General features: G+C 37.0%; 1 protein-coding gene across 4 annotated transcripts in view; it reads right to left on the reverse strand.

Annotated features, from left to right (window-relative positions):
• LOC149203174 (SCA7 domain-containing protein SELMODRAFT_431321-like) overlaps nt 1-12437 on the reverse strand; it is a 325301-nt gene extending 312864 nt beyond the window's left edge. For all 4 annotated transcript variants that reach the window (XM_089403358.1, XM_089403357.1, XM_089403356.1 and 1 more), the window contains exon 1: nt 12032-12437. Coding sequence is in view for 3 of the 4 variants with exons in the window: in XM_089403357.1 (XP_089259483.1) it covers nt 12032-12084 (53 nt within the window). In the remaining variant the exon portion in view is untranslated. The remainder of the gene's footprint in view (nt 1-12031) is intronic.
• Nucleotides 12438-12941: the final 504 nt, after the last annotated feature.

The raw sequence follows: 12941 nt of genomic DNA on the forward strand, positions 1-12941 counted from the left end.
ACCCTGATCAAGTTGAAGAGATCTACAAATTAAAGTAACTTGAAGTCTATTCATCCAAGAGAAGCAAGATCAAGGACGCTGTGTGATCATCTTCAGAATGTTCTAAGGCGATCTCCCTCTTGTTGAAGCAAGGATTTCATCTCAAAAGAAAATCCTTACCCTTGAAGAAGGTCATCCAAGAAGCATCAAGAAATCATCAAGAAGTCATCATTGATCATCATCAAGAAGGAAATCATCATCAAAATATCTAAGGTGATCTCTCCTCTGTGGAGCCAAGGATCACTCTTGAAGAGAACTACCTTCATTAAGAAGAAGTTTTCTATTAATTATATCTTCATCAAATTCAAGGAAGAAGCAAGTGGAAGAAGCATCTTCACAAGTAAGCATACTTATGTTTACATCTGAATATGCCAAAATGTCTTTTTGCAAGGAAAGCAACAAATTGGTTGGGGATTCAAACTTTCTTGCATGGAAGAAGATCTGAATCTCATTGAGAATGAGGTCATGGAAAATGTTAAGGGCTCAATCACCAAACCTCCAAAAAAATATGCTCAAACACTTGCAAGGTTTATGAAAGGGCTCAATGGATTCTCATAAAATCCATCAAGGATCCCCTCATCCCATATGTATCTAAACTCGAAACTTCAAAAGAAATATATGACAAATTGGTAGAGTTGTTTTCCGTAAGCACTACAGGAGAAGTTATCTCCTTAAGGCAAGAACTCTACAAGCTAAGGATATCAAAAGAAGGAATAGCCTCATACTTTATGAGGATATCTAAAATAAGGGATCAACTTCAAAATTTGGGAGAAATAATGTCTGACAAGGAGATGACCACCGTAGTACTAAATGCACTAACAGAGGAATGGGGTAACTTTACTTCAAGCATATATGGGAAGAATGAAGCTACTCCATTCAAGGATCTATGGTCACTATGCAAGATTGAAGAAACTAGGCTGAAAGCAAAAACTGATGTAGGATCAAGTGAGTAAAATCAAGCATATGCTACAAGGACAAAAAGAAAGGGAAAGTTTGGAAAATTTGGTTCTCAGGAAAAGAAGAAGAACATGGCTAACATTCAATGCTATGGATGTCAAGAATATGGGCATTACACCTAAGCTCAAGAAGGGCAATAAGAAAAGGGGAAGAGAAGAAGCCCATATCACCGAAGAAGTAGAGGAAGCTAAAAAGAAGAAATCGAAGAAAGAGGAAGTAAAAGATCTCTACTATGACTGAGATAGTCTTCCTCGCATAGTTCTTTTCAAGTTTTTGTCTTCAGGTTTTCTGTTGTAAGATATGACTATCATGAGTCACTAAGAAAGAATGATAGGATGCATCATGGCATCATAGAAGCATTAAAAGCAAGAGCTTGTGACATCATCATAGAGAAGCATGAAATATAGCTGAAACAAAAGTCTATGGCAGTCACCCATGGAAGGATATAGCTCTTGGTAACCTCATTAGAAGCATAAGTGGTACTTATGGGAAAAATAAGAAGTCATCTAGTACAAAGCTCATCATACATCAATCAAAAGGAAACATTTGTAGGATGAGGATACTCAAGATCCTCTGTTGGAATCTTCATCGGATGGTTCACCAATCAAGAGGAAGCAAGTGTTTCATCAAGAATTCCAACTTGTACGAATTCATGGGAGGATGGTACGATGGCGAAAGAAGTGAAGCAAATCAAGGAATTGAAAGTTTTTCAATCAAGGAAGCTGTTGAAGGAAGTCTAGATGACCTAAAAGGATAATGAGGTATGTATGATAAAATAGAGTCATGTCATATGGTTGCAGATAACATGGATAAATGCTCTATCTCGAGAGCATGATCAAAAGATAGGATCTCCTCTTTTGAAAGGATGCAGGAGAGCATGGGTCACACATTGACTAGATGAAATCAACATAATATGTCCTCATGAAATATGAGGTGGTTGACAAAAATTGAAGGAACTCTGATTGGAAGTTTCTGGGAAGAAAATGTGTGAAGAAAGAAGGGAAAGAGATCATGAAATATGAAACTATGAAGAAGGCAATCAACATCCAAGGACTGAAATATTTGACTATGATATCTCCATAAAATATGTAAAGACCCCGATGAAGTATGAAAAGAAAGAGACCCTCGACAATGTATATCTTTTGGAGATGTGTCAACATGTATGTAGGATGCTGATACAAACAAAGAGATGTCATGATGAAAGACCATCACAAAGGTAATTTTGATTTAATGTTCATTTCTTTTTTCTGAATAAATATCTGGATAATTTTATGCAGGATTTCCAAGGGAAGAGCTGTGAATGTCTTCCACCACTGATGACCATGAAGCCAAATGAAAGATCCTTAAGGAAACATGGCATGATGAAGGAAGCATGGCATGAAGGAAGACGAGATATGGACTAATGGATCACTTTCCAATGAAAGGAATGATGGCATGACTGACTCATGGATGAAAGTGATGGATGGTCTGTGCCCTACGAAGAAGTCCCAAATGATGTAAACTCTATGACAAAGAAGAAATTCACGACACCAAAGGAAGGAGTTCTACAAGCAACTAGTTGTCCCATGATCTCCACCTAAGCAGCTGGAAGCAAGTCCCTAGTCAAGAGGGAGCTTGGACAAGTCCCTGATTAAGAGGGAGCTTGGGTACATTCCTTTTATGGAATGTGTTGGTCATCCTTGGTTAAGAGGGAGTGACAGATATGGTTCTCTACTTCATGTGTCATGCACTATACCAGGACTAACAGCCGTGAGTCTTAGAAAAGGCCATGAAGATAGATAGACACATCATTCTTGTCTTCACCTGGGAAGATAGAATGGATGATTGGATAAGCATTTGGCATTCGACACTCTTTGAGGATGTGATAGGGCATCCAAGATAAGAGTAAGTCGTGGAACACTGATATTCTTTGAGGACTGGGAATCCAACATAAGAATGGTCCTAGTGGAACATACTCTAAGAGAACCCGGGTAGGGTATGTTCTGAGAGAGACAATGATGAGGGTTTCTATACATCATTGGTCTCACCAGTGTTGAGCTCTAATCTTGTGGAGAGATAGAGTTGTTAGTCAAGGCTTGCTATGTGACAATGCTGGATGATATGATGTTATACAGATGGGCTACAAATCCGACTCTTCTTATGAGAATTCTTCAAATTGAGAATATCCAAGTACCTTGTGTAGATTATGAATACCTCCCTAGTTAAGAGGGAGTGTTGAAAAGTGTAACTAGGTTCGATCTTCATAATGACGTGTAATTATGGTTTTATGTAATTGATGTAAAGAAGAAAATAAAATTATTTTTGTAGTGCTTGAATCATGGGTTTCATGATCAAGGAATTTTATTGTTATAGTTAAAGCTCCCATTGAGTGCTTTTAGGGTTGATCATCATGTCATAAAATCTATTGAGTCAATGTCAAAGATTGAAGACCCATTTGGGCATGCAATTCATTGTAAGAGAAAATTTGTTAACCCTCCAAGACCATGTCACAATCTCTCAGTGATGTCGGCCTATGGATGATTCTAGAAAGGCATGTCAACCTTGTCACAAGTAGAAGTCGACTTATTTTGATGGACAAACCATTATGTATAGGGCAGCTCAGCCTCACTTAGGAAACAACTCGATCAAGGATCTGAAATAGAAGAGAAGGTGCAAGAAACCTAGGAGAAGAAGCCTCACATCAAGCAAGGAGAAGGAAGTCAAGGAGCTGAAGTGTATTGATCTATTTTTGGGCAAGATATCCTTCACATGTGCGCAAAAATAGGTGTCATCTACTGCAGGAAGCCAAATTCATCACAGTCAACTTAGAAGACCGAATTAAGGACAAAAACAAGTCAATAATACAAGCCAAATTGCAGAAAGGGAAGACTACATCCTAGCGAAGGGAATCAAGGTGTTAATCTCTCTCTCATGCTGCAACTAGGGTTTCTGAAGAAGGGCCGAGAGTTGCAAATCTGAACCAAGGGACTAAAATCTGAAGGATAGCTGAGATAGTGAGAGAAGGAGGAAGTTTGACCATTGTTGACTCAAGGATGAAGGAATCAAACTTAGAAGGGCTATGACTTGGTCTTGGAGAGGTTGTTGTGTCAAGGGTCTTGAACTTGGTATTTGTCAATTGAAGTCTCTATAAGAAGAAGAATTCATTTTGGGTTTTCCTCTCAAGTTGGAGAGGTTTTGGCCCTGGTCAATCGCCTACATTCTGTGTCTCTTGTCTCCTTATCATTTATGCTTTGGCAGTTGTTTGATGGTGAAGAACACTATAATAATCTAAACAAAGAGAAGAACCCAGTCTAAAGATGTAAAAAGCATTCACAAGCAGTTATCATCTTGAAGAGAAATCACCTAATCCTAATGCCCTAGATTTCTCAGTACTTTTCTCTAATGAAGATGATGTATAATGATATTTTTCTCTTCTTATCTTGCTAGATGACTTTCTTCAATCATTCAAATAGTTACTTCGATTATCCTTCTATGCTTTCAATGAAGATGCCATGAGCTACTGCCTTTCTATCATGTACTATGACTACTTCAACCATATAGACTTCTACTTCGGCTATCTTTCCATGCCTCTATGATGATGTCATCTCAATCTCTATTAAAATGCATCCTATCATACTTGAGATGCCTTCTATCATAACTGTTATCTTCTACAAACTAAAAGGAACTAAGCATATGACAATATCTCAGTCATATATTTCTTTTGTTGTCTTCAACTTTGCTACATAAGGGATGAGAGAATCCTCGATTGACTCTATAAGGATTTAGCCCTTATCTCTCCTTTCATGTACTTAGATAGTGCTTGAGATTGCTCTTGAGAAGGTTTGGTGATTGATCCCATGACATATTCACTAACTTCATTTTCTATGAGGATCAAATCTATTCTCTTCTTCCATGCAAGGTAATTTGATGACCCAACAAGTTTGTTGTTCTCCTAGCAAAAAGAAGTCATTGTAAATTGAGATATAAAATATAGAATACTTACTTGTCAAGTGAAGATGCTCCTTTGATGATGATATCTTCAACTTGATGCCTTCTTGATGATGTTGACTTCTACTACTCCTTTGTTGTTGACAATTGAAGATGCCTCCTTGATGATGATTGCTTGATGATCTTCTTCAAGGATGTTTGAGATGTGATCATTTCTTCAATGTGAGGGAGATCTCTTTGATTTCTTTGGTGATGATGAATTGCTCTTTCTTGCTTCCTTTGGTTGATGATTGTAGAATGTGTAAGCTTCCCAAGAATGTTTCAAGTGTAGAGTCCTTCTTTGAATGGAGGTAGGGTCTTTGAGGTCTTCTTCTTCTTCCAAGAGTTGTGATGATGTGATCCTTGTGATGTGATGGACAATCCTCCTTGATGCCTTTCATTTTCCTTGATGCTCTCCTTATGCTCAGCCCTTATGTATCCTTCTTCAATTAGATGGTTTTCAAGTTGCCTTTCCTTGTTGTTGTCACCTTAGCTCTCATACCATGTTGAGAAATCAAGGGAAGATGAATTAGAGTGATTTCTCTTACTTTGATAACTGCTTGTGATGTTCTTTTACTTACCTCAATGTACTTTGTGGTTAGCTTCTTCTTTACTTGATTATTATAGTTTCTTATCATCAAACGGCTACCAAAACATAAAGATCAATAGTACACAAGGACACAAGATGTAGGCTACTAGCCAAGGCCAAAACCTCTCCTCTTGAGAGGAAAACCCACAAGAATTCTTCTCTTCTTATAGAATCTTCAAATGACAAATTCCAAGACCTAAGGTGCTTGAAAAAGACCCCTCTAAGATCAAGTCAGCTTCTTTTGATGAGCTTGTCCTTCACAAAGTCAGCCCAAGTTAATACTGCTTCACAACAACTGCAAATTCTCCTTTGAGCACAATTTCAAACCTGCAATTCTTGATTGTAATTCTCGACCTTCCTACAAAAACCCTAGCTCGCACGTGCTGTAGGAATATGGTAGAATAGGTCTCGTTTCTCCTTCGCTTGGTGAGCTTCCCTTTCCTTGATGATTTAGCCTTTAATCTTGATGCTTCTTAACACTATATTTTTCTCCTTGATGTGACTACAATTCAGTCTTGCTGCAACTCAGTGATGCCCTAAAACCTTTTTCACATGTGGGAGATTTAGCCCTAAAACAATCCTCCAAAGTTTCATTTTAGCTTTCTTCTTGATTTCCTATTTTTTTGCTCCTTTTAGCTCTCTTTCTTCTTCCTTGATCAAACTTCTTATTGCTTGATTGAATGTCTTTTGATGAGGTTGAGTTATTCCTTATATATAGGCTTCCCATGGTGGTCGAATAGCCCTTTCATGAGGCCGACTTGGTCTTGGAGGGACTTTGACACATTTTATGACTCAAATAAATTTTCTTGACATAATACAAGATGCCCAATGGGGTCTTTCATATATGACAATGACTCAATTGACTTCTTGACTCTATGACAAACCCTAGAAGCACTCAATGGGTGCTTGACCTACAAATAAATTGACCTTGAGCATGAAACCCATGCTACAAAAAATAATAATAATATTTTTTCTTTCTTTTTACAATATACAAGAATCAAGAGTACATTTCATATTTATGAAGACTAAACCTAGTTACCTATTTCAACAACATTGATTTGATTTTAGAGGATATGGGCATTATCATTTCTATCAAAGATATTGTTGAATCAAGTAGGAGCATCAAAATTTATATATAAATGCATCTTTGCTTAGCTTGAAGAGACAACTCACAAATAACAGGTAGTTAGAGTGTCATCAGATCACACCTTTTGCTGCTAGCTACATATCTCTTCAATATGGGAGGTAAAGAGAATGTTTCTTTTAGATGAGTAGCATGCTTTATCATTTAGCACTAAACTAAAGGGGAAGGCCATAGTCAAGCTAAAGAACCAAGAGAGTTTTTGGGAATGAGTGAAGGAAATGTGTGAATAGCAAACCTTCAATAAATGTTCTTTACTTGGCTGATGGAGACAAGCCCACAATTGGTTACTTGCCAAATAATCCATCTGTGACTATTATAAGGACAAGGGGGGCAAGGGATATGAGAAATAATAATTGATATGGGAGGTGATTGATGAGCAATGGAACAATACTCACCATCACCCCATTCATGTTGCAGAGATCTACCACAACATTGCATTCTCTTACTTTTATGGTTTTAGATTTGATGCTAAGGTTATGGATGGCTCACATGTGTTCAAAGGAACATGCAAAGATTTCTAAAAAACGAAATACAAGATGGCCACTGGAACATTTGGTTTTAACATGGCTTTCAAGACAAGAAGACCAAAATGCTAGGTAAGTTTCATTTTGTTTCAAATTACAATGTCTATTCTTCCTTTTTTTCAAAATTCAATGTCTTTTCTTATGTTTCTCTTATTTGTTGCAGATGTTTGTTGGACAAGCTATGACTCAAGAGTACCCAATTTACAAAGACTTGACACTCGGGTGCTCAACTAAGCATGCAACTCTCAAAGATGTGAGCACAACTAAAGATGGATGAAAAAATAAACCCCAAGGAACATAGTTGTTCAATGATGGACTTCGAAATGCATTAGCGTAGTAGCATTGTGAAAATTTCGAAGCCTAGATGTTTGAAATCCTTATGATCTCAACTAAACAAGTAAATTGTTGAATTTAATTAGTACAAAAATTAAATTCAAACGATAGAATCAATCACACAACAATTGGAAATTAAATAGCAGAAGCATAAAATCAATTTCACACATACACATATAATTATTCCTTCAAAATAAGTTTTTCATTCCTTTGGAAAAACTTACGAGTAAACCTCCACAAGCTACCAAAAAATCACTGCACGGATACCGAAACCACCCCAAACTGAGCAAAACGACCTACCCAAGGACTATGGTTCGTTGTGTCGTTATACAACTAGGCTATATGGTTTGTTCATCCAAACTATACAAGCACATGTATGGTATGTTTGTATGACTATACAAATCTCATGACCCAATCCCTAGATCCTTTCCCTCTACACATCTCCCTCGCATTATGGCTACCCACACTTGGATCTGAGGATTTTCTAATGTTTTCGCATATAGACTTCATGTTTCTACTTTACTTCTTATTCTTATATATATGGGACTTCTTAGAACTCCTGCTTTGTATTGACATCATTATACTCGGCAGTCCCATTTACCTACTTTTTTGGTCACTTATTCGACATTAATATAATTATCGTATCTTATGTTATCTTATCTTGGTCACTCAACTTGCTCAACTACTCACTTGTGTGTGTATGTGAACCATCTATCTTGACCTATCTTTATAATTTTAGTTGAAACCAAAACCCTAATCTATTTTTAAGATTACTCCTAGTCTACAACATGCATGCATTAAATAGACTTTTTAGACTCAACTACTAAATAAAAGACTCTTCACTTTTTTACTAGAGTGAATTACAAAATAAAATTATTTTCAAAAAAAAGAAATATCTCAAACTACATCTTGCATATTCACATTAAACCTATGCAGAAGTTCGTATCCAAACAATATCTATCAAGACTCCCTCTTAGCAAAGAAGGAATTTTGCACCAATCCAAATCTGTCAGTGAATGCCTCAAAATTATCTTTTATCAAGGCCTTGGTCAAAATACCAACTACCTGCTCATTTGTGGGAATATACTAGAGCAACATTGCTCCCATCTAAATTATATCTTGGATGAAGTGATCTATGCTCTCTACTAAGCTAGGTGCCACCATATTTTGCTTCCAGGTAAACTAGGATACAATCACTGATCCCAAGCTAAAGCAACACCCTGAGGTGTTCTTCCTATATGTTGCAGTGCCTACCCAATTTGAGTTTAAATACCCTTGCCATCTCTAGGATATCTCAAACCATACTCCGTTGTGCCCCTCGAATACTAGAGCTACTTTAAGTACACTTCTTCCCACTCACTTCAAAGCCCTAAGGTTGCTCTATGTACACTTCTTCTTCAAAGATCACATTAAGAAAAATTGTCTTCTCATCCATCTAATGTATCCTCCATCACATAAATGATGGTAACAAACAAGACATCATCTCGAGTTAGGTAACTCTTTAGACCTGTATGATAATAGTAATCAACATTATCACTTGAAACTTCTCATGAGTCATCATGATCAAACTCAGTTGGTTGAGTCTCGACTCCTAAACTTTGCAACTACTTGAGTCACAAACTTCTCTATCGGTTCAATGACTTGAGTCTCAAAAGGTATTCTGCCCTATTGAGTCATTTGGTGCTTCACATGGCTTTACATGGCCTCCTATCCCAGCCAAGTGTTGTTTGAACCTGTTAATACCCCCTCCAATAGATTTTTGGCAATATTTGCAGATCATTTTGCCATCAATCATATCACAATGAGCCCATGCAGTATCCTTGGCTTTTGGAGGCATGGTGACTACTACTTAGCTTAAAATCCCTGTTGTTCCACTACTCCAGCAAAAACTCAACACTCTCCAAGCTCCCAATCAAACTCACAAATATTCCAAATGAGATGTGTGAGACAAATGAGAGGGAGAAGGGCCTTTTAAGGCTTGGAGAGGGTGTTTTTGGAGGGAAAGAACCCTTACTTTCCCTCCAAAATACCCTAAACACTTGGAAAACAATGTTGCATAGGTCCTCCGCGACTGTGGCAGCTAACCGGCTGGTTTAGGACAGAAGCGGCCGATTTGACCACAAACCGGCCGGTTAGGACCAATTTGTCCACTTTTTTGGTGAAATGGAGGGTCAAACTCGGTTTTTCTGTCGGTTTGACCCATTGGGCTAGCTAACAATCCGGTTTGACCGATTACCGTTTCAAACCGGTAGGTTTTTAAAACACTGTTCATTAGTTCTACATATGCAACCTTCACCCCAACCACTAAAAGCTGATCACAAACATGTGTGAGCTTCATAACGTCGTTGGTGACTAAGACTGATTTGGTCATTAATATGGATATAAGTTTATTCTGCACTATCATCTTCCTATTTATGTTCTCATTCTAGTAGAAACTTGCCAAGGCATTAGACATCTCCTTCACCATCTTCTTCTTAAACATGTGTGGGATCAAATGCTCCTTTATGACATCCAATATTATCTATTTGGCCTTCATTTTTTTCTTCTTGTGCATTGCTAATTGCTGCAGATTTGTAAGTGGAGTCACAACATCTGTGACAATATCCCAAAGATGATTCTCTTCTAGTAAGAGTGTAACCCTCACCTTCCATGATAAAAAAATACAAGGCACAATCCAATCTACCCTTAAACCTTACACTAGTCGTTGCCATCTCTGAGATCTACTACACAAACTCCCAAATTTGAATTTAAAACTTTGAAACCCTCAAAATTATAGTCCTTCCTTCCAACAATAGCTTTACTGCTACAAATCCTTGAGAATCTGAATCAAAGAAATAACTCTAGTGCCATGTGAAAAGTTCCAAGCCTTGAATCCGTATGATCTCAAGTAAACAAGTATTTGTTGAATTAGATTCAAACCATAGCATCAATCACACAATAGCTAGAAATTAAATAGTAGAAGCATAAAATCAAATTTCACACATAGACAAGTAATTACTCCTTCAAAAGTAGTTTTTGAGTCCTTCAAAAACAAACTGACAACGAAACCTCCACAAGCTGCAAAAAAACAACATTGTACAGATACCAAAAAACTTTAAAAGCCCTGAACTAAGCAGAACAACCTGCCTATGAAGCACGATTTGTTGTATGGCTGCATGGATGACTATACAAGCTGTACATCTTATCCATACAGGTTATTCATAGTAATTTCATACACCTGTATGTGTTGGCTACACAACTGTGCAGACCTATCCATGCAACTATACAGATCCATACAGTCTTATCTGTAAGACTGTATGGAGCTATGCCAATCTCTGTAAGGCTTCTACCCGCTGCCCAAATTCACCTCCATCTCTCTTTCTCCTTCTCAACTGCTCAACCTACTCAACTATGTGTGTGAATCTTCTATATTGACCTGTCTTTATATTTCTAGCTAAGACCAAAACCTTATTCTATTTTTGAGGCTCCTCCTTGTATGAATCATGGATGCAAGACTTTTCATTCTTTTACTATAATAAAATACAAAATGAAAATATCTTGAACCACTTCTAGCATGTTCACACTGAACCTAAGCAAAAGTTCATGTCCAAGCCGTATTTCTAAACAAATATTATATCCATAATGGAAAAAGCATTGTAAGTGCATTTTTGATAGATCTGTTAATCTTGTTTCTTCATAAGAAAGCTTTGGGAAAAGGAGTAAGTGTTAAGTCACAGCCAAAGGTTGCTTATTAAAAATGCCAAAAGATGTTCTGCATCTACATGCTCAGATCTTGTGGCAGCTTTGTCTGCAATTAGGAAACTATCTTGATGTTTCCACATATCTATGTATTAAACATTCTTGATTGCAAAATTCTATGACTTTGTGCATATCTTTCGATTAATATAAGTATTATTTCCCCAAAACAAACACAGTAACTGATGAATTAAGGAAAAAGACCGTTTAGCAAATCTAAACAGAGGTACTAAAGTTTTGCAGCAAGACTTTGAAAGCAAAAAATACTTCAAAATGCCTAACGAAAAATATTCTTGAAACACAACAGGAACTCGTTGATTTTGGTGGAAACGAGAACCAAACCTTTCTGTGAAAATTTTGGGCAATTGTAAAATTTTACAGCTCAAGGAAAAAACCATTGAAAAAATTACAAAATCGAATCAGCCTGAAGGAAAAAAAAAAAAAATCAAATACAACAGAAGAACTAGTTGAATTTGGTATCAATTTCTACGTAAATTTTGAAAAGATATGAGTGCATGAAGAAAAGCTTCAAAGAACAAAAAAATAACGAACTACAGTCAGTAATATCGATGACATCGGCGTAAAATCTTTGGATTATGAATTCTTTTCCAAAAGCCAAAATGTAGCGCCCATAAACCAGAAAAGCAAATACATAATTTCGCAGGCAGAAAAGATATGGTTGATCAAGATTAGCTAATTTTTAATTAGTGATAGAGGGAAAAGCATTAAAGGTCGCACGAATACCTTCTCAGCCCCTCGCGCATCCCGAGGTTTCTCCCGGTCGGACGATCAGCCATTGCCACAATTTCAGTTGTAAAAGGCCGCCAGGGCTTTCAACAGCGAGCTATTAAACATCAGAAGAAGAATCTGCAGGTTTCCATGTATGGAATCGGTCTGCGCTTCTTTGAAGTATGAAGCTGAGAAACAGGGAAACCTCCACAGTTGACGCAGGAAGCTGAGGCCAGTAGCACATACAGCTAAATTAGGGTCGATCACTTGAGAATGCGGGAATTCCTGCGTCAGCTTAGGGGCACACAGCCCCTTTAAGGATGGATAGTTCGATATTTTCTCAGGGATTCCCTTCCGCCGAAGAATCTTTTCGTGCAAACAGTGTGACAAATAGAAAGTTGTGTCTTTTTCCAAGTGTGAGATAGGACACAGCATTAAATTGTAGGCAGAGGAAATACTAAATATAAATTTAGAATTTAAAAAAAAAAAAAATTACGATTTATAATTTTAAGTATTAAATTAAACGAAAATATTTTATTTTTTTATTGAAAAAGTTAATATTGTAATAAAAATTCGGCCAACATAAACCACCAACCAATGTAAAACGAACACCTTACCGAAAAATATGACACGACCCTCTCATTTTTTTAATATTTGAACCATTTCCTTTATTTAATATCCTAAAATTGCGTTTGTAGTGGCCATCAGTCGACGTTGAACCAGGGAATATACGACCCATTGGAAGAACAATAATAATATATAATATAAAAATATAAATAAACGACATGAAAATTATCAAAAGTTCTCTTAACGTACGATTTCAAGCTTCTACACTTTTTGATGTCAGAACAGGAGAATCACGCCCTCTTGTAGGGCTTTACCTTAGCCACCCCTTTTATAGCGTTGCCCTTACCATCCATTTAGT

The sequence above is a fragment of the Pinus tabuliformis genome, chromosome 2_1 (genome assembly GCF_031772625.1).
Source record: "Pinus tabuliformis cultivar Carrire ecotype Pingquan chromosome 2_1, CPIR1, whole genome shotgun sequence".
Taxonomy (NCBI): domain Eukaryota; kingdom Viridiplantae; phylum Streptophyta; class Pinopsida; order Pinales; family Pinaceae; genus Pinus; species Pinus tabuliformis.